Raw genomic sequence first — 22,029 nt, forward strand, 5'->3', positions numbered from 1 at the left:
TGTCCCACCACTCCACACACACACACACACACACACACACACACACACACACACACACTCTTCATCTCCTCAAAGGAAAGAGCAAGAGCAGAAAGAAAGAACTTTGACCTAGAGGTTTGATCCTAAAACACAGAAGTGGAGTTGAGCTTTTGTGAGGTGCAGTGGAAGGCAGAAGGCATTCACATTTTATGGACTCTGGTATCAATAGAACCCCCTGGTTTTGAACAACGTACATACAGCCTCCATAGTCATGCATGGTAGCCTTGATTACTGATCCAATTTTTCAGGCCATATAATATCTAATGGAGAAAAACAATTTTGATTTCATTTGTAAAAATTATGCAAGATGATTTAACAGCTTTTGTTACTTAGATGTGTATTTTGGAGATCAAATCTTCATGGTGAAATAAAAAGTTGAGCCCATGTTCTTTTCTTTCAAAAAAAGAACTTGAAATCCTTGTTAATTTTTATAATCCTCAAAACTCTTTCAGAACTCTCTCAAACTTTAACTATCACATTTTTAAAACTCTCAAACTTATACCCACCTACCATATCCATCTTTAAAAGATTTTTTTGTATATTGAACATCTTAGACTACTTAAACTTTTTTCCCATTAATGAAAAAGCAAAGAGGAAATGAAACATCCTTCCTGGTGAATGCTGAGTGTTTCCGAATTTTGGTGACTGACGGTCTCCATCGTGCTATTGAAAGCACTTCCTCAAGGTCACCAGTGACCTCCAGTTACCAAGTCCAGTGACTGTGACTGGTTCTTCCTGCACTCTAACCTCTCTGTAGCATCTGGCCCCTCCTTGGTCATTTCTCTGACACTCTCCTGATCCTCACTTGCTGTGATACACCACACAATGTCGGCTCTTCTCCCAGCTCTCTGACAGTGTCTTCGACTCCCTTGAGACTATCTGTGAGTTCGTGTCCCTTGAGTCCTGGCCTTGAGCCCCAAGGACTTTTAACCTGAGGTATGGTCAAGAGTTTGGGCTGGCTTAGAAGTAAGGCAGAAAATGTGGATGAAATAATTAGTCCAATTTTCTTTGACTGACTTGACCTAGATTTTCTGCTTCTAAATTTACATAATAATGATCTTTCCTGCAAAGATTTCCACAGATTAAAAAAAAAATTAAGATTTATTTATTTGAGAGTGGGGGGAGGGAGGGGCAGAGGCAGAGGGAGAGAGAGAGAACCCCAAGCAGACTCCCTGCTGAGCATGGAACCCAACATGGGGCCAATCCCACAACCTATGAGATTATGACCTGAGCCGAAACCAGAAGTCAGATGCTTAACCGACTGAGCCACCCAGGCGCACCCCCCAGATAAAAAAATTTTAATGTAAGTTGTAAGATAGAATTTTCTGATTTTCAGTTTTTCTCCCATATATTTTTGTTGTTGTTGTTAAAGATTTTATTTATTTGACAGAGAGAGACACAGCGAGAGAGGGAACACAAGCAGGGGGAGTGGGAAAGGGAGAAGCAGGCTTCTGGCCGAGCAAGGAGCCCGATCCGGGGCTCGATCCCAGGACTCTGGGATCATGACTGAGCCGAAGGCAGACGCTTAACAACTGAGCCACCCAGGTGCCCCTCCCATAATTTTTTTTTATACTGTTGGTATGCTCAATAGCCTATCTAGTGCTGAAAACAAGCAAAACAAATGAACAAGTTCACAAGTGCTTTATGGTGTACGCATAATGAATCTTAGCTTGAATACTCCTTCCCCGAAACTGTTGTGAGGCTCACTGTTCTGACCCATAGGCCCTGCCCTGTAGAATACACTAAAGTGGGCTGCTCTTTCAGTCCAGGCCCACACTCCTGAAGTCAGGCTCCAAATGTCAATAGTCTGGCTTCAACTCCCTTCTCACACAACAACTCCTAGAAACTGGAGTCCACACAGAGGAAAGAGACCAGAGTCAGAAGGGGCTTTAAATAACAGAGCCTATGAAAGAGAAGACTCGGTGCAGGGTCTGGGAAAGATGTCTTCCGAGATATGTGCAAGAGTTATCAGATCTATTCTGAGTGCAGAAGGCCAGCCCGAGACCAGTGGGCCAGAGTTCTAGTAGAACTATTTAAAATTGAAGCACAACCTCAGCAAGAAGTCAAGAGTTTCTGCTTGCAGGAGGTATTCAAGAAGCGGAGGCTAAATGAACATTTGTCAGAGTTCAGACAAAATGGTTCATCTGTTGGGTTGAGATTTGAACTTCCAAACTTAAATGATACCTTCCTCTCCTTTTCTCCCTTCTTTTTTTCCAGGGAGGAGACCTAATCTGTGCTTGGGAGGCCCAGCCAAAAAAAAAAGAGAGTTCAGACACAGGAGCGAAGATAGGATTGGGTAGATGGATAGAGCTATAGATGAGGCCATTGGAGTTGGGACTGAAGGAGAATCAGGGATGAGCCATTTGGAAGAGAAGTGTAAAGCCCGTGACTGATGGAAGGGAAGGGTGAAGGGAGGCAAGGCAGAGAAGGATGTCGGGGGAGAAGAGGAATGGCCTGTGTGAGGGTTCACGGGAGAAAGAAGGCCGAGCGTCTACAGAAGATGGTGATGGTTTACTTACCCAGAGAGGAAGGTATAAGCCAGAGGGTCACATAGATAGCATCACCTAGGACACCTAAATTTCTGCAGAGGAACTGGGGTACAGGCTTTTGTTCGCCAGAAGGAAGAACAGGAAAGAAGGCCTGCAAGTGCCATGGGAACAATCTCCAAACAAAAACTGCCCCCAAAAAGACAACCTGCAACTTCTTGGTAAAGAGAACAGAGGCTAATTAATAACATTTGCAAATTCCAGGATTGATTTCTCCTTTTAACCTACTCTTCTACCTTGACCTCTGAAGCATCTTTCCGAATGTATCTCTCTGGTCACCAAAAGCACTTCTCCCTTGCAGGCAGAAGGCCAGAAGCTCTACAAGGACCTGAAGAACTTCCTTAGTGCAGTCAAAGGTGGGTAGTGTACAGCACAGGAGAAGCAAGCTCCTGAGAGCTCTGAGGATGGAAAGAAAAACACCCAGTCTCAGGCGATTTATCACTGGCCTGCCCCTGGGGCCCGGACTGTGTGGGCATAGGAAGAGCAATGTTTCCTGTCCCAGCCCCTGCCCAGCTTTCCTCATGGGTCACCCAAACCTTCTGGGGGTGCACGTCCCTCTGAAGTAGACCCGCTGATCTGCCCGTTGACCCGTATGGCTATAGCAGCCTCCTTTGGGGGAAGCTGTAAGGTGGGACCGACTTCTCTCCTTTCAGTGATGCATGAAAGCTCAAAGAGAGTGTCAGAAACCCTGCAGGAGATCTACAGCAGCGAGTGGGACGGTCACGAGGAGCTGAAGGCCATTGCAGGGGTAAGAGTGTCCCGGCTTCACAGCTCTTTAGCACTCACTTCTGCCTTCTCTTAGCTTCTCCGTCCAAGCAAATAGGAAAGCAAAGGAGCCAGTCCGCAACCTTCATATGTATAGCCTCAGCAACAACCATGAGGGTAACAACAAGTGTTCCCTGATCTGCGGATTCCTCTGCAGTCGGCCATCTTCCTCTCTTTAAAACCTTATGGAAGTTCTACCTACATAAAACCCAACTGGTTTTTGAAAGCTAACTTCATGCAGTTTTTTCCTTCCAAATTTCCCTGTCCTTCAAGCTCGAGTCCAAGACTGACCATCTCTTCCTGTTCTTGATCCCTGAATGTATGTCCAGTGTCTTATAGGGCGGTTCCTGGGGGCAGGGCTGTTTCTTCATCTGACTCTTCACCAGAAGCCAACGTGACATTCTAACACAGCGCTCCAAAAGGAAGTTTGTGCGGGAAGAATTTGGGTTTTTCCCTGCTTGGCATTTGTTGCCGAGAAGTGGGGCCCTCACCTCTGCCCTTTGCCTCTACCCCACAGAATAATGATCTCCTTTGGGAAGACTATGAAGAGAAACTAGCTGACCAGGCGTTGAGGACCATGGAAAACTACGTAGCCCAGTTCAGCGAGATTAAGGTAATCAGTTTCAGAGTCGAGGGTGGCCCCCAGAGTAAACATCCTAAGTAGAGTTCGAACCCATGATTAGAAATGAAGCTAAGGGGGCACCTGGGTGGCTCAGTCGTTAAGTATCTGCCTTCAGCTCAGGTCATGATCCCGGGGTCCTGGGATCGAGCCCCACATCGAGCTCCCTGCTCAGCGGAGAGCCTGCTTCTCCCTCTCCCTCTGCCTGCCACTTCCCCTGCTTGTGCTCTCTCTCTGACAAATTAATAAAAAAAAAATTTTTTTTTAACTAGCTGATATGTTTATTGTAGAGAAGAGGAAACTTGGAGGAGTCCTAATAATTATCTTCCAATATTGGGAGGTCTGTTAGGTGAAAGAGGGATGCATCCTGTTCTAAACGGTTTCAGAAAGCAGAGTTAGAATTCACTTACTCACTGAACTCAGATTTATGAAACACCTACTCCGTCGGGCACTGCACTGCTTGTAGATTAATAGGGAGAAATTAGAGGGATCCTGATTTAAGTTTCTCATAGAGCTTTCAAACACTGAAATATACTGTGAAGTTGGGAGTTGAAGTTCAACTTCAAGCAGAAGTTGAACTACTTACTTTGACTATTACAGAGAAGCTCCATGTATTAAATAGGAAGTTGGACCAGATAATCACTAAGATCCTTGCAAAATCTATGATTGGATTTGTAGTTTGGATGAGATTGAGTAGACGCTTTCTCGGTGCACACAATAATTTACTATTTTATTATGCTTTAGGGTTTTCAAAACACTTTGTAGTCAGCGTTTGATCTTTAAAATAACACCATAGAGCAGGTGAGGCTGCTGAAGTTCCAGAAGAGATGTGCCTTGCCCTCCATCATAAGGCTAATAAGTGGCAGCAATGGGAGTAAGACTCTAAACTCCTGACTTTGAATTCAGCTGGATCCTCAAGGCCGTTTCTCCTGGAGGCTGAACCTATGTTTAGTGGGTTCATAGGAAATATTAACATTTAGTGCAGGCTTCCATGTGCTCTGTAGAATTTCGCTTTACTCTATACCCCCCCCACACACACAGCCCCCACGAGAATTCCCATTCTTTCCAAATAGTGAGGGAAATCCAATGGGCACCAAGCTGTTAGAAAGTGAAATTTGGGGGCGCCTGGGTGGCTCAGTCATTAAGCGTCTGCCTTCGGCTCAGTCATGATCCCAGGGTTCTGGGATTGAGCCCCGCATCGGGCTCCCTGCTCAGCGGGAAGCCTGCTTCTCCCTCTCCTACTCCCCCTGCTTGTGTTCCCTCTCTCGCTGTCTCTCTGTCCAATAAATAAATAAAATCTTTAAAAAAAAAAAAAAAAGAAAGTGAAATTTGGTAATAGGACCCAGTAATTGTGCCTCTCTGTTTGCTACTCTGTTACCTGTGTCCTGGCCACTGAAAAGTGAGTATCAAGGCCCTCTCTCCTGACTCTGGGTTAGGAAAGAATTGCCAAGCGGGGTCGGAAACTTGTGGACTATGACAGTGCCCGGCACCACCTGGAAGCGGTGCAGAGTGCCAAGAAGAAAGATGAGGCCAAGACTGCCAAGGTAAAAAAAAAAAAAAAAAAAGCCAGGTGAAACCTTCCTGCCCTCCTTCCCCCCATAACGGTGGCAGGTGGCTGGGCCAAGCCGGGCTTAGGAAATGATAAATTCAGCATCCAGCATCCTGAAGGAAATCCTGTTTCCTCTGACCCCGATACTCGAAGGATAGTCAGAGACGCAAGGCTGGGGAGGGCATGGGTCTGGGGAAGGAGAGACATGGTTCCAGGTAAGCCGAGTCCCTGAAAGAATGCAGGGAATAAAGGCAGCAGCCTCCAGCGTTAGGTTCGGGATTGAGGGAGACTGTCCTGTCTCTTACACCCCCAGGCAGAGGAAGAGTTCAACAAAGCCCAGAGTGTGTTTGAAGACCTGAACCAGGAACTGCTAGAGGAGCTGCCTGTTCTTTATCATAGGTAATGACTGACAGGAAAGGCCTAGACTCCTGAGCCCGTGGAGGCCCAGGTTACCTGGCAACCCAAGCATGTCACCTCATGAAAAGAGCTCTGTTCCAAGAGTGAGATGTCGCCTCAGCCCTGCTACTGGCTTGCTGGGTGATATTAGGCAAACTGCCTTATCGCCCCAGACCCTGGTTTCTTTATCTGCAATGAAGAAAGATATAGCCAGGCTTGCCCTGCTGGCTTTTCCGGTTTAAAGGCAAGATGCTTCTTGGATAGGAGAGATCTTGGCAAGTAAATTACTGCCATCATGGGAACTAGGAATGCTTCAGTGTGTATTGTTTTAAACGACCTTGGTTCATGAACATCCAGATTGACCTAGAAGATAAACCATGGGATGATTATTTCTATCAATGATGTCTTTGCTTCACAGAAGGTAAAAGTGTTTTAGATGTATCTGGGTAGAAATTCTATTTGTATCTTATTTTCATTGTACAAGATACGCTGCAATGCAGCTGTAGTCCGTATTTTATATTGCCACTTAATATTAGTCTATGTATGATGGAGCCTTTTTAATAGCTACATGTATTCTAAAACACTAATTATGTGACTCCTAATTTAAATAGCATTGAAATTTAGTACAATTTCTTTAAATGTAAACTCCCCCAATTCATTTATAGTAGAATTCCACTAACGTGCATACAGCTCCATAGCAGTCCAAGTATTGCATAATGAGAAAGAATAATTATTTATTATAATAATTATAATTGCACGGCCTTGTATTTATAACGTACTTTAAAAATTCTTCAGAGTACTTTCATTCATATCGCCTTAATACCTAAAGAGCCCGAATCAAGAGAGCTTCATGCAACTAGAGGTCTCTTACACTTTGGTGGCAGACTGGGCTGTTAAATGTCTCCTCTGACCTTCCCACCCTTCTGAGAGTCAGGTGTGCTACTGGCCTGGCTCTGACGAATCCAGATCCCAGAACATCCTGAGTCTGGGGTGCGGGGTGCTTTTCTCTGAGGAGTCTTAGTGTTGGCTTAAGCTCCTACGTTGTATTTCAAAGGTTTCCTTCACTAACACTTAACTGTATGTGTCGTTGTGGGGTTTTTTGTTATTGTTTTGGTTTTGGTTTGTTTTTTTGCCTCCTGATAGTCGTATTGGCTGTTACGTGACCATCTTCCAAAACATTTCCAACCTGAGGGATGTCTTCTACAGGGAGATGAGCAAGGTGAGAAACCTCTGGCCAATGTAGACACCTAGGTGGGTTTCCCTAGGAAATATGAAAGTAGCCCTAATTTACATAATCACATTAAATATTGATATTGGCACCACAGGTTTTTACTTTTCTCTTGTGATGAAACAATAGCACTTGACTGACGGTGTTCAACGGTGTCAGAGCACAAGTATACACATCAGAGGGCCCTCCCCGTCTCCATTAACAACTGAATAATGACATCCAGACTTGAGCTTCAGATAAATAGAGGAGGTTAGGCCTATGGAAGGAAGAGCTGAAATGGGGAACCAAGCTATGAATTGTTATCTTTAGTTGCTAGGGAGGAAGGAAGGCAGTGCTTAAACACAGGTCTGTCTCTCAGGTAGTTGGGCATGAATAGAGAAGGCCAGTCCTATTCAGTGAGACGCAGCCACAGAACACAACCTCATGGGGCCTTTTCTAGTCCTGGGATTCCAAGACTGTGTTCTGTCACATCATTAATTAAATTCATGCACACCTCCACATATTCCTCTCCACAGTTGCTTTAGCTAAATTATGGTTTGCCTCGTTAATATTACAATGGGTTTTTCTTCCCTGGATTACCTGAGAGAAGCTAGAACCTCAACTCAAACATCAAACATCAAGGACCCAGCCTTGAGAGAGGTGCCAGTCTGTTGGAAGAGGCAGAACTTAAGACACAGCCAGTCAAGGAAGAAGGGGCGGCAGGACAGGACCCTGGATGCTAGTGCAAAAGAGATGAGGGAATTTTATAGTGAAGGGTGGGGAGGTTTTATTCCGGGAACTGTCTGAAAGGGAGAAGAGAAGGGATATGCCCGTCTCAGGTTCCCACTGGCTAGCAACCCATCTCTCTTGCTGTCTGTAGCTGAACCACAGTCTCTACGAGGTGATGAGCAAACTGGAGAAGCAACATTCCAACAAAGTCTTTGTGGTGAAGGGAGTATCAAGGTGAGCAACTCCTGAGACTCTTTGCTCTTTCGCTTGTCCTGTGAACATACGCAACACTCTCATTTCCATCCCCAATCCTGGCCTTCCCTTCATGTTCACGTGCATGATACTGTTTATTTGTATTATGTCCCTATATAAATTCTTTTTCTTTGTATGAAATATTTCAGCTATCACTAAAGGTATAAAGAATAATACACTAAAAAAGAATACAGTAAGTAGCCATATAGCTGCCGTCAAATTTAAGAAATCAACTATTATAAGTATTATTGAAGTGCCCAGTGTCCCCCTCCCCACTCATCCTGCCCCTCACCAAACGTAGCCACTGTCTTAAATTTAGTATTTACTTTTCCCATGCTTTTCTTTTTACTTCTCTTATACACACAGAAAATACCGTTTTGCATGTTTTAAAACTCCATAAAATGGAATTATACTATATATGTACTTTTGCAACTTCTTTTGTTCTCTTTGTATTGTTTGTGAGGTTCATTTATCCTGTTGCTACATGTTGCTAGCTCTGGTCTTTCCTCTCCCTAACTGTTATGGATGCTGTTGCATAGCTAGTCTACAATTTATTTATCTATTCTCCTGCTAATAGACATTTGGGTTGTTTTCCAGTTTCTTGCTATTAAAAATAATGTTGCAATGGATACATTTTACATTGCTCCTGTGACTATTACCAAGAGTGTCTTTAGGGTGTATACTGGGAGTGGAGTTGCTGAGTCATAGTCTGTGCATTTGGGCCTCTTCAGCCTTACTAGGTATTGGCATTGTCAAATGGCTCTCCAAAGTGACCGTTCCAATGTACAACCCACCAGCAGTAAATAAAAGCCCCCATTGCTCCATATTCTTGCTACAAGTGACATTGTCAGACTTACTAATTTTTTCAAACTAACGGGTATGAAATGGAATTTTTTGCAATTGTAATTCATATCTCCACAATTGCTAGCTAGCTTGAACATCTTTCCATGTTATTGGCCATTAAAGTTCCTTTCTGTGACTTTCCTGTTTATCCTTGTTTTCACATTTTTCATTTAGATTGTTTACCTTTTTAAATTTTTTTTTTAGATTTTATTTATTTGTCAGAGAGAGCACAAGCAGGGGAAGCGGCAGGTGGAGGGAGAAGTAGGCTCCCCACTGAGCAGGGAGCCCAATGCGGGACTCAATCCCAGGACCCTGGGATCATGACCTGAGCCGAAGGCAGACACTTGACTGAGCCACCCAGCATCCCTAGATTGTTTACTTTTTTAAAAAAATTGATTTATACAAGGTATTTTTTTGTGTGTATTCTGGATATTAATTCTTTAATGATATGCACTGCAAATATTTTCTCAACCTGTTATGGCTTACTTTCCGTGTGTGTGTGTGTGTGTGTGTTCATACATTATGCTGATAAACATAAGCAATTCAGTGATCCTTTAGAATATGATCACTTTCTCATTCTGAAGCCTTTGCTTAGGAAGATTTAAGTTCCTTCTATGTACAAGGTTTTATGCTGAGAGTTAGAGATCCAAAGACATAGGAAACATGTCCTTTGGGTGATTTACCAGAAGTTGGAAGGACAGAAGGGGTACCTAAGGAGACAAGGAATGATATAAGCTTGCCTATACTAAGTACCTAATGAAACCAGCAGAAATTCCAGAGAGGTAAGTACTTCCCATTGTATGGATGGTCAAGGAAGACTTTAAAAGGAGGTGGTGAAACTGATCTTGGGACTTGAAGGTAGAATCAGGCTCACGTTTGTTATTTGTACTATTCATCTAGCAATTTGTTACAGACTATTAAAAATAATCACTAAAGGGTCAATGTCGATTTCCTAGATGAATTCCCTTTTGCTCCAAAAATTCTATTTCTCTGCATTGAAAGCCAGAGTTCTTTCTAATTGTCCATTCGTCTGACACCTACTATCACTTAAACCAAGATGTCCCAGAACCTTGTAGGGAAATCTGTTTTTTTCTTGCTATGTCCTGGGCCTTCTATACCTGCTGACCCCGAGAATGCTAGTGCTAGAAAGAACTTATGTCACTCAGCTTATCTCACGTCAGAAACTCCCACAAGGCAGGAGCTAAGTTTCTCTCTTTCTCTTCCTATCCCGTCTCCCATCCTTGTGCCCACGTAACTGGTACCTGTCGAGTAAATACTTGTGGGTTGCTTAATCGGTTTGTGGACAGTACACAGGAGGCACTTGAGGAGGCGAGTAGGAGTCAAGCCGATGTCGGCTGTAGAAGCACCCAGCAGGGTATCCAGCCTCCTTGATGAACGTTAGAGTCGATTTCACTGTTCGTGGTAACTGTGTTCTATAAAGTCACGGTGAGCACTGGATCAGTGAACACTGAACCATTGCTGCTAAGGGAAACACAGAGTTAGGTTCCTGTGAGCCCCTGCTCCCAACGTTTTCATCATAACCTCGTCTTGTGTGTGTGTCTGTTTAAAGACACCTTATTGAATACAGATTGCTGGGGCGCCTGGGTGGCTCAGTCGGTTAAGCGTCCGACTGCTGATTTCAGCTCAGATCGTGACCTCAGGTTTGTGGGATGGAGCCCCGCATCAGGCTCTGCAATCAGCATGGAGTCTGCTTGAGATCCTCCCTCTGCCTCTGCTTCTCCCCCTGCTTGTGCTCGCTCTCTAAATAAATAAATAAACAAATAAAGAAATAATACATATTGTTGATTCCTTCATATTGAACTGCCAGCCAACAGCACCATAACTCATGCCGGAGTGATGTTTCTCTAACATGTTTTTTTCTCTGTAAGGCACATCACACTCTTCTGGCTCTAAGCACTTTAGTGCTATACTTGGAGGCCATTTTAAACAGCAAAATCACCAACAAAAAGCACAACAATGTGAAAAACATGGCCAAAAGGACACATTTGCAGTATAAGAGCTGAAACAAGGCAGAGGATTGCCTTCTTAGACCTCAGCTGGGAAAGTGCTCGTTAGGCACTCATTTTTCAAAGCTCGCATATGTCCGTGGCTGGCTGCGAAAGCAAAATGAGTATTAATTTTGGAGTTGTAGATAAATTTTAGGGAGTAGGTGAATTTGCAAATACAGAATCATCAAGGATCAACTGTATATCACCCATGGAATCTTTTCCACAGAGAAAATATTTTGTCAGCGTTTTGCTGTGTTTCTTTCTAGTCTTGTTTTCTTTATATGTTTTTACATAATTGAGATCGTGATATGGATAAAATTTTGTAGCCTCGGGGGCCTGGGTGGCTAAGTCGTTAAGTGTCTGCCTTCGGCTCAGGTCATGATCCCCGGGTCCTGGGATCAAGCCCTGCATTGGGCTCCCTGCTCTGAGGGAAGCCTGCTTCTCCCTCTGCCACTCCCCCTGCTTGTGTTCCCTCTCTCACTGTGTCTCTCTGTCAAATAAATAAATAAAATCTTAAAAAAAATTTTTTTTTTGTAGCCTCTTTTTCACCTTAGGAAGCATTATTGCAAAGTATACAGACTTTCTCATATTTTACATTGCTTTGTTCTGTTTTATTGTTATGTGCGTGCATCATTATTTATTTGGGGGTGTTTGGGTTGCTTCCAGCTTTTAGCTCTTCTGAATCTGAATGCTCTTTCTTTTTCAGCAGCAGCAGACGCTCTTTGGTCATCTCTTCCCCAGTTTGCACATCTGCGGTCTCTAGCCCCCTGACCTCACCTACCAGTCCCTCTGCACTTTCTTTGAAGAATGACAGGGACTCCACCTCAGCAAGTGAAGAAGAGCTGGCATCTGATCTGGCCCAGGGAGAAGAGGATTCCAAGATTAAAGAGCCCTTAAAAGACAAGGAAAGAGAGGAGGAAGAGTCTGAAGCAAGCTCCTCTGAGGAGGAAGAGCCTCTCCCAGCTTGCAATGGCCCCGCCCAGGCCCAGCCCTCTCCCACTTTTGAGGGCGGCAGGTCCCAGGAGGAAGTTCTCCCTTGCTCGCCATCTCCATCGCCAGGCAGTGCTCTTATCCCTTCAGAGCAGCCCTCTTCTCTCCCAGAAGTAGTCCTCCGAACCCGCACCTCAAGTGAAGGATCTGAACAACCAAAGAAGAGAGCCTCTATCCAGAGGACCTCAGCACCTCCGAATAGGCCTCCTCCACCCAGAGCCACTCCCAGCCCCAGGCACTCCTCGGGGAACATACCCTCCAGCCCTCCAGCCTCTGAGCAGGGTTCTCCTACCAGTCCCAGGGCCTTCTTGGAGGCTGGGACTCCAAGTCCTAGGGCCTCCTTAGAGGTTTCTCCTGACCCACAGCCACCAGCGAAGCCAGTAAGAACTTCTGAGGCCAGAGGAAAGGAAAACATCAACAATCTGAACCCAGAAGAACTTTGTACTTCCCCTACCTTGATGATGTCTGAGGTGAGATTGGATCTGGTTGAGTCTTTTTTTTTTTTTTTTTTAAGATTTTATTTATTTATTTGAGAGAGAAAGAGAGCATGAGAGGGGGAGGGTCAGAGGAAGAAGCAGACTACCCACTGAGTGGGGAGCTCGATGTGGGACTCAGTCCTGGGACTCCGGGATCATAACCTGAGCCCAAGGTAGATGCTTAACCGACTGAGCCATCCAGGTGCCCCCAGGTTGAGTCTTTATTCCCTTTTAAAACCTCCATGTAGATCATCTTTACTATAGTCAGCTTGCCCCAGTTGATAAGCTCTTATGTCATTAGATTACAGTTTTGGTTTTTTTTTAAAGATTTTATTTATTTATTTGAGACAGAGAGAATTGAGAGAGAGAGAGAGCACATGAGAGGGGGGAGGGGCAGAGGGAGAAGCAGACTCCCTGCCGAGCAGGAAGCCCGATGCGGGACTCGATCCCGGGACTCCAGGATCATGACCTGAGCCGAAGGCAGTCGCCTAACCGACTGAGCCACCCAGGGGCCCATCATTAGATTACAGTTTTAAGGATATTCTTGGACACCTTTTTTGGTTCTGGGGATTGTTTCACATATTCCTAGCAACTAATTCAGTGACCTGTACTCTTAGGGTAGCTGACTTCTGCAAAGGACTATCTCTAATGTTGTTATTATTATGAGCAGATTCTTGCTAATTTCTTTCTTTTGCTCCAAGTTCTGGGAGTTCCCAGTATAAAGAATCTACAACTGGTATCCTGAGCTTTACCTTCTTTAGTGGGGGATGGGGAGGAGGGTCTCATTTCAGTTTGTCATACTTACGGCTACGGTAAGCAAAATGGCATCTGCAAATTTCCGAGGTCTATCTTCTTTGATGAGAGAGGCATAGAAGAAGGAACTCACAGGAGAAAGTAAAGCAAAAGGGGTAGTCTTTTGAAAGGTGAGGATATGGATGAGAAAAGGATTGTGTTAAAATAGAGACCGAGATCCCGTGGAGAGCAACCAGTTCCCTAAAGGATCTGGAAATCAAGTCATATTCTATTCAAATTACATGGAAAGGCTTATGGTATATAGGAGAGAGGTTTGACTTGTCCTGTGAGATCCCTGAGGGCAGAACTATGTGTAAAGACTTTTTTTTTTCCCCAGGACATTTTGGATCAATATAAGAGGAACTTTCAGCAATTAGCTCTGTTAAAAAAAATAATATGGAAACACAATTTGAAATACAGGGGAAAGGGGGCACAGGGACTTCCCAAAACAAAAATAGGGTAGGCCACCTTGAGAAATAGCCCTCCTTCCTTGCTGTTAAAAGCTAAGGATATATTATCACCTGTCAGGTGCATTGTAGAGAAGATTATGGTGAGACATCTAACTAGATGGCACCAAGATTCATTCATTCATTCATTCATTCATTCCCTAGTTATTTACTGTGCCCCTGCTATGTGCTGGGCACTTTTCTAGGAGGTGGGATATTACAGTGAACAAAACACAAAACTCTCTGCCTTCCTGCATCTTACATTCTAGTGGGGGGGGGGGAGGAATAAGGGACATAGGCAAGAAACAGTAAGTAAAATGACAATTTAGCGATGATAAGAGATAGAAAAATTAAGTAGGGGAAGGTACAGGGAGTGAAGGCTAAATTGCAGGGGGTTTTTTGTTTTTGTTTTCATTTTTTTAAAACGTTTTATTTATTTATTTGACAGAGAGCACAAGCAGGGGGAGTGGCAGATAGAGGGAGAGGGAGAAGCAGGCTCCCCACCGAGCAAGGAGCCCAATGTGGGACTTGATCCCAGGACCCTGGGATCATGACCCAAGCCAAAGGCAGTCACTTAACCAACTGAGCCACCCAGGCACCCTCTAAATTGCAGTTTTAAACAGAGTGGTCAGGGGAGACATTTGGGCAGTGAAGGAGGCCATGCAGATATCTGGGAGTCTGAGACTTCTGGTGCCCCTCCTTTCACACAACCTAATTCACACCACTGAAGGCTGACCAGGCTACATTGAGAGCCTCCTGTTCTCTGGACATGGGTCCCGTGGGTACCAGCTAGCCTGGACAAAGGGTCCAGGGGTGGCATCCAGGGTGTGAAGGTGTGGAACTCTCTCCTCTCTTGTCCACTTTGATCCACAGGTTTTTTCAGAGTCTGACCCAACAAAGAAGATTGAGGACAAGGAAGAGAACAATAAGCTCACCTCTGCTGACTCCCCTGAGGTACTGACATCTAAGTCGTCAACATTATTATGCTCTCCGTCTTGATTCACATGAGGTACAGAAGGTCCTAACGGAGCAAGCTATGAAACTTTTTCCCTTTGTTGGCTTCTAGGCTGAGGAAGCTCTACTGATGGGGAGAAATGTGTAGGGCGTGTAGACAGTGAGTAAGCACAGGGTAAATGTGGGATTTTGAGTAGGTAAAGTGTAGCCACTTTTCACTTCCCTGCACTAAAAAGAGCAATTCAACAGCATGGAAAATTGAAAATTAATTTATATTTGACTTTGTAATATATTATATGATTTTAGTATGGGGTCATCAAAAGGGTGAATAAAACAGGTTTGCCTCTTGGGCATCATCTTATTGTAGGGGAGATGGTAGGGGCCAAGATACTGTCTGTTTTTGAGAAACAGTTTAGTAACACTGTCCTCCTTGGGAAAGAGATACAGGGTACAACCTCCTTCCCCCTGAAGCCACCTCCTTATATATATATATTGGAGATTTATAGTGTTTCCTTACTCCCAGCCTCTCCTCTGGGATTGCTTGGTCATCAGCTAAGGAGACATATTTTTCCTTCCGAATTAAGCAGCTAGAGCATCTCAGATCCTAGCCTATCAGAGTCATCAATCTCCTGAGGCCTATGTCCTGCGAGATCTGTTCACTTCCCTTACAGATGCGCCATAAGTCATACTTTCCCTCAAGCAGAATTATGGACATATCACATATAAAAATGGGTAAATAAAAAGAAAACTGTGAGCAAATCTGTTCTTGCTCAGCATTTGAATCACCTGAGAGAGAATGAAGATTCTCTGAAAGAAAGTAACTTTCTGGGAGGTGGTATTACCTTTGGGGCAGTTCATAGCCTGGAATTCGAGGAGGAAATAGGAAGGAAAATTCCTTAAAGGAGAAGGCACCTCAGAGTACCAAGGTCTTCTTCCCCTGGCTTAGCAGTTCCTAGGCAGGGCTTTCCAAACCTTGGGTACTCATCTAAGAACCCAGAACTTTTCCCAAAGAAACCGTCATACCACTTGCCTTTCCTAACCACCATAGCTTAGGATCATCCTCAGTGTGAGAGCCACGGTGCATTCCCGAGGAGGGTTAGTCTAAAAGTGGTAGGTAGTGGTTTTAAGGCCTATATTTATAGTCTCACAGACTCCCACATAGATTTATATACAGATGCATGTCACACAGATCACACGGTGTCTGATCATGGAAACAGTGGGAGTCCAAAGACCTGGTTTCCTGTCCCAGCAGGTCATTTGACCCTTTGAATCTCGGTCTCTTGATCTGTGACAGAGAATGACAGTAAAGCCTTCCCTGATGCTCTCAGGCCATAGTAAAACAACATTGCATGTCTGCCCTTTGTATTGTCTATGACCCTCGTAAAGTGTAAGGCACAGAAGACCCTTCTAAGCTGAGAGACTCGGGAGGTTGAGCCACTTCTCATTGGCAGAACTCTTCTCTTTGCAGAGCCAAGATCTTCAGCTTCACGTCTCTGCAGTTCCAGAAGAGAGCAATGTCATGGCAACCGTGCCTCAAGAAGAGGTAAGGAGGCCAGATAACGCAGAGAATGGGGTGAGTGGTAAGACTCACATTGGGGGTGGACAGAAGTTTGGCTACAGTCTGGAAACCTCACCATGGGCTACCAGGGGGACCCGGCAGTGAACAACATCCTCAGGGCAAAGTCAAGCAGGCGGGAGCCAGAGGAACCAAGAGTGACCTGGGACTTTGTGGTTTCTGTGCCCATTTCCCAGCACTTGGCCTTGAATCTCTTACCTCTCACCATAGCCTTATCTCCTAAATATTTTTTTTTTTTAAGATTTTATGTATTTATTTGACAGAGAGAGAGCACAAGCAGGGGGAGTGGCAGGCAGAGGGAGAAGGAAAAGCAGTCTCCCTGCCGAGCAGGGAGCCCAACGTGGGGCTTGATCCCAGGACCCTGGGACCCCCTAAATATTTTTATCTGAACTTATTTCAAAAAGGAGTTAAGTGGGGCACCTGGGTGGCTCAATCAGTTAAGTGTCTGATTCTTGATTTCGGCTCAGGTCATGATCTCAGGTTCATGAGATCAAGCCCCACATGGGGCTTCTCACTGGGCATGGAACCTGCTTAAGATTCTGTCTGTCTCCCTCTCCCCCTGCGCCTCCCCTCCCCCACTTCTGCACACACACACACACACACACACACTCTCTCTCTCTTAAAAAAAAAAAAAGAGTTAAAATATATAAAAGGCACACTAAAAGGTAAATACACACACACACACACAAAATATACTCAGAAGTAAATTAGTAACAGTGACCTAAAATGGAGCCATGAGTTAGGCAAGTACAAAAACACATTCTATAAAATAAAATTATGGAGGATGGACCACAAAGTTGGTTCCACACTTCCTAACATCCAAGAAGAAGAGGCAAACCTGGTCAGTTCACCCAGTTCATGATGCCCATTCCTTAAGAGAGAAACAAGTCCCGCCTCCCCCCCCCCCATGGTTGGTGGGAGGGCAGATCAGCATCTAACCCAATCCTGTTTACTTTCCAGGTATCTACAGCTCAAACTGACTACCTGTGAAGGGGAACTGTCGAGACCTCCACACACACCTCCCCAGACAAGCTCCTCAGCTAGAGGGTATATAGGTCAGAGGGACTTAAGATCTAGCATTCATTTTTAGGTTCTCCAACCGTATGAATGCTGGTGGTCTGTAAAGATCTAGCATTAATGGAGGCTGAGGAGCAGACTTAGGGGAGGGAGGGCGGCAGGCTTAGGAGAAGAAACTATTAGATCCCGGGAATATTTAATTCAGGCTTTAGCATTGTTAGAATAAAAATTATATATTATATATTAAGTAAAGTTGGCCTAAAATGACTATAAAAAGCATAAGCATCTGTAGACCGAGACACGTCCACTTAGAGACACATTACCACACATACTCAGAGAACAGTGAACCACTCATTTTGCAAGACTTAGAGTCAAAAGAACAGATTTTCAGGTTGTTAAATAAAGTATTACTCTGACTGTGTTATGGATTGTTTTTTTGACACAAGGAGTTCCAGCCCAGCACCGTGTTCTCCACTTAGGTAAGGTTATTGATTCTACCCCACGTTCAGAAAACTTTAGTCACATCCTTGACCCCCAGCCCCAGTCGGAATGACGCCAGGGGCCCCAGGCTCCTTTCCTCAATCCAGATGCTCTACGGCATGCCCCTCACCCCCACTTTCAGCTAACAAGCAAATACCCTGGGAAAGGGATTACATTTTAGAGCTGTAGCTAGTGTTTACAGTCTGCCACTTGGTGTAACTGGATATCTGAGCAGGATGGAAGGAGAAATGGAACTCCCAAGTGAAGGGAAAGGATACAAAATAGAATAATAGAACGGAGATGGCGAATTTAGAATCCAGAATCCTGGATTCAAGTCCTATCATTTACTTCAGTGAAAACATTAAAAACTCACTTAGAAGTCCTGCCACCCTAATAAACATACACATGCAGATGCTCCTCCATTTTTGCTTCTGTTTCTGGGGTTGTGGACGATGTCGCAATTCATGCAGTCATTCAGCGAGCATTTATTAGCACCTACTCTGCACCAAGCACCATACTAGGTACTAGAGAAATAATGATGAGGAAAAAAAGTGAGAACTTTATGGAGACAGACTATTGAGCAGGGAGCAGAATGGGCAGGATTTAGGAATGTGTTAGAAGAGGAGACATGACCGAAGTTATAAGGAAATTACTCTGGGTTAGGCTTGAGAGACTAGGCTTTGGTGGTGCCATTCTCTGAAATGGTGATGACAGGAGGACAGGCATCGCTCCGGGTGGGTTCTCTGCTCGCAAACAACAAACTGCCCCGATTAAGCAATAAAGAATATGTTGTGAGGACATTAGGCAGCTCATAGAACTGAAAGAACAGGAAAGGACAAGAACCACCCCAGGTTGTCTGTCGCAGGAATGTGTTGGACGGCCCTGTAAGCAAGACTCTGCTTCCATCACCTTCTGCCTCTGTCCTTTCCAGATCCAGATCCCCTGGAGAAAGAATGAGACTGGCCCAGTTTATGGAGAGGTATGGTAGTGTCTATAGTGACAGGTAGACTGGTGGTGGGAGGAGGTGCACAAGGAAACTTTTAGAGAGATGGAAATATAATGCTGTGGCGATTGTTTAATGAGTACATACATGTGTCAAAACTGATCACACTATACACTTTCTGTGTAGTTTATTGGGTGTCCCGTACAAACATTGGAAACAAGGAGCTTGAGAACTTACAGGACTTTCCAGTAGATGTGTCCTTTAGGGAGCTGGAAATAAATGTTTGTATTTAGGAGTCATTCTTCTAAGATCTAATCCTGCTACTTTTACTTAAAAGCTTTCAAAAGATTTCTACTGCTGAAATGGAGAAGAGGTTGCATGCCCCCCTATGAAAGCCCTACTGCCTATATTTTAATACGTTTCCCATAAGGCATCCCATTCCCTTGGCACTCAGAGTCACGGCTAGGAGCGATAGTCCAGGGGTATCAGCAGGGTGGGGGAAATGTCCAAGGCCTTCCGTGACCTGCTTGGAATCGCCTCTCCCACATTCATCCAGCAAAATCCAATTCAAGCCTTTTCTTTGCAAGGCTTCCCCTCCTAGGAAAGGAGTGTGCCAGCAAGGACTCTAGGGGCTTACAGTCTGATGTGGGGAGACACGCACCCAAGGTAACTGCTATGGCAGAGGCACGACAAAAGTGGAGACCTTTACTAAATTGTGAGATTGCCACTTCATGTGCATATGGCCCTAAAGGAGGTTCCAGCAAAGCAGGGGAAGGGGCCGGTATGCTGGACCTAACTAATAATTTTGCTTATTTAGGATAGATAGTCTCGGCTAGGAACCAAGTTGTTTACCCTGATTTACAAAATGGTAAAGTTGGGACTCCGTGGTGGCGCAGTCAGTTAAGCATCTGACTTCGGCTCGGATCATGATCCCAAGGTCCTTGGGATCCGGCCCCACATCACATCCGCATCCCGCTCCCTGCTCAGTGGGGAATCTGCTTCTCCCTCTGCTCCTCCTGCTTGTGTTCTCTCTTAAGTAAATAAATAAAATCTTTTTTAAATAATGGTAAAGTTGTCCAGGGGAAAGGCTAGGATTTAGAAGACTGCCATCCTGGCAGCAGCACAAGAAGGGGCTAGAAGCCAGTAAATTGGGCAGAGATGAGTATCTCTTATTCCCTGCCCGGAGGCCCCTGCGGTCTGTTGACAAAAGGAAGGCTGCTCCAGTTTCTGAAGTTTAGCATTCAATCCTTGGAGAACACTGCTACATCACCACCAGTGAGGCTCCATTCATCATCTATCTGGATGCATCTCTATACAAAATTAATTGCAAGAACATCACCCAATCCCTGCCTTCAAGCAATTTGAAGGACAATATTGACAGGCTAGGTGAGATATCTAGAGAACACTGGAAACATGACACAGCCAGGATATACAAGATATACCAAAGAACAGCATACACACACTGCTTACAGTATTGCTATTTTATGCTAAATTAGGTGCTGAGCATATGCATATTGGATCTTATTTTTCTGCATATTTACACTTTTTAAATGAATGGTATGTGCCTACAGGGATAAAATCATGTACCAGCAAATCTTTTAAGGTTACATTTTAAAGAGAAAAAAGTTACCAGTGAGTGATTAACCATGAAATTGTGAAAGTAACATGACATTTCAGTAGAGTCAGTTGGCTGGATGGCCTCTAAGAGTCTGCAGTGGGGGGCGCCTGGTGGCTCAGCTGTTAAGCATCTGCTTTTGGCTCAGGTCATGATCCCAGGGTCCTGAGATGGAGCCCCACATTGGGCTCCCTGCTCAGCGGGTAGCCTGTCTCTCCTTCTCCCACGTCCCCTGCTTGGGTTCCCTCTCTTGCTGTGTCTCTCTCTGTCAAATAAATAAAATCTATAAAAAAAAAAAAAGTCTGCTGTGGGTGGGGACAATCGTTAGTAGGTAATGGAATATGCTATGGGGGAGATTAACCAGATAACAAAAAAATCTCAACCTTTCCTGGAATTCATGATCAGCTTGTCAGTAAATGCAAGCAATTGTCCACCTTCAGAATTTAACCCTTAGGATTTGAATTTCCTTTTCTGTTGGATATTCTTTTATCTGAGAACTAGCCAGGCTGACATTTTTCTCAACTTACATACATCTTGCCTACATGTTACTTTCTCTGCCTTTCTTGGTTGGATTGGTAGTTTTCCCACATAGGGGCTTTCTTCTTCCTCAGTGATAACTACTGTGCCTTTTATTTATTTTTTTTAAAAGATTTTATTTATTTATTTGAGAGAGAGAGAATGAGAGAGAGAGAACACATGAGAGGGGATAGGGTCAGAGGACGAAGCAGGCTCCCCGCCGAGCAGGGAGCCCAATGCGGGACTCGACCCAGGGACTCCAGGATCGTGACCTGAGCCGAAGGCAGTCGCTCAACCAACTGAGCCACCCAGGCGCCCCACTACTGTGCCTTTTAAAATATATTTAAATAAAATGAATTTCATGAACTTACTCTGTTTTTTCCTCTGGTTTTTACCGACCAGATAATATCATTAGCAATGAAAGCAACCACCCTTGCTTGTTTTATTTATGTTTTCGCTTTTTTTCTCACACTATGCCTCTATTCTCTGAGATTTTCTGTCAGCCTTTGTTCCCCAAATGAACATGCACCAGACCTATCAGTCTATATAAATATTGATTTCCAAAACTAGAGAACTCCTCACAGGAATAAGCAAGCAAGGAAATCTGTATCACTGGCAGAATAACCACTTGAGTCCTAACCCTAAATAGGAAGCCAAGATAAAAATAGCTAGCATTTACTGAGCACTTACTATGTGCCAGGTAAGGTTCTAATGCTTTAGATGTATTAACTCATTCTCTCCCCCCAGTAACTTCATGAGACAGGTATGGCCCTAGATAGAGAAATGAAACCGAAGTCCCTTGTCTAAGATCACACGGCAAAGCGCATTCCAGAGCCTGTGTTTATAGTATTTCAACCTTAGTCACTGAGTTCATTAATTTGGGAACATTTCCCGCCACAGAGAAGTGAGTCAAGATGGCTAAAGTATGGCATTGATTAACAGTTAAATTGCGGTGTTCACCATGTGCTAAACGTGTGGCTATGGTATGGCTTCATTTCAGGGACGAGGGAACAGATTTTAGAGATGTTAAGTAATTCGCCCAAAGTGACACAGCTAACAAGCGGCGGGGCTGGGGCTGTTTGAATCCAAAGTCCATTACGCTCTTAACCTCTACACTACACGGCCTCAGAAGAACGTCAGACGAGGAAGATCCGGATGGGGCACCGGTCCCCTCCCCACCAGTCCTCCCAGCTTCCCGGCCGCGGTGCGCCTACTGAGTTAGCTCACGCTCCAAGCTTCTGGACACCGACCTATTTACATAAATGATATG

At 44.5% G+C, this 22,029-nt stretch overlaps 1 protein-coding gene across 3 annotated transcripts in view; it reads left to right on the forward strand.

The window, feature by feature from the left end:
- BIN2 (bridging integrator 2) overlaps window positions 1-17,615 on the forward strand; it is a 30,656-nt gene extending 13,041 nt beyond the window's left edge. Inside the window, exons 3-13 of one of the 3 annotated variants that reach the window (XM_044914841.1) lie at window positions 2,887-2,941; window positions 3,239-3,333; window positions 3,868-3,963; window positions 5,406-5,513; window positions 5,832-5,917; window positions 7,058-7,133; window positions 8,002-8,084; window positions 11,661-12,414; window positions 14,532-14,612; window positions 16,081-16,155; window positions 17,149-17,615. In XM_044914841.1, coding sequence (XP_044770776.1) covers window positions 2,887-2,941; window positions 3,239-3,333; window positions 3,868-3,963; window positions 5,406-5,513; window positions 5,832-5,917; window positions 7,058-7,133; window positions 8,002-8,084; window positions 11,661-12,414; window positions 14,532-14,612; window positions 16,081-16,155; window positions 17,149-17,178 — 1,539 coding nt within the window. In that variant the 3' untranslated portion in view covers window positions 17,179-17,615. Of the gene's footprint in view, window positions 1-2,886; window positions 2,942-3,238; window positions 3,334-3,867; window positions 3,964-5,405; window positions 5,514-5,831; window positions 5,918-7,057; window positions 7,134-8,001; window positions 8,085-11,660; window positions 12,417-14,531; window positions 14,613-16,080; window positions 16,156-17,148 lie in introns of those variants that run through there. The other 2 variants (XM_021704815.2, XR_002481161.2) reach the window with 2 other exon arrangements.
- The last annotated feature ends 4,414 nt before the right edge of the window (window positions 17,616-22,029 follow it).

This window comes from Neomonachus schauinslandi, chromosome 5 (genome assembly GCF_002201575.2).
Source record: "Neomonachus schauinslandi chromosome 5, ASM220157v2, whole genome shotgun sequence".
NCBI classification, from domain to species: Eukaryota; Metazoa; Chordata; class Mammalia; order Carnivora; family Phocidae; genus Neomonachus; species Neomonachus schauinslandi.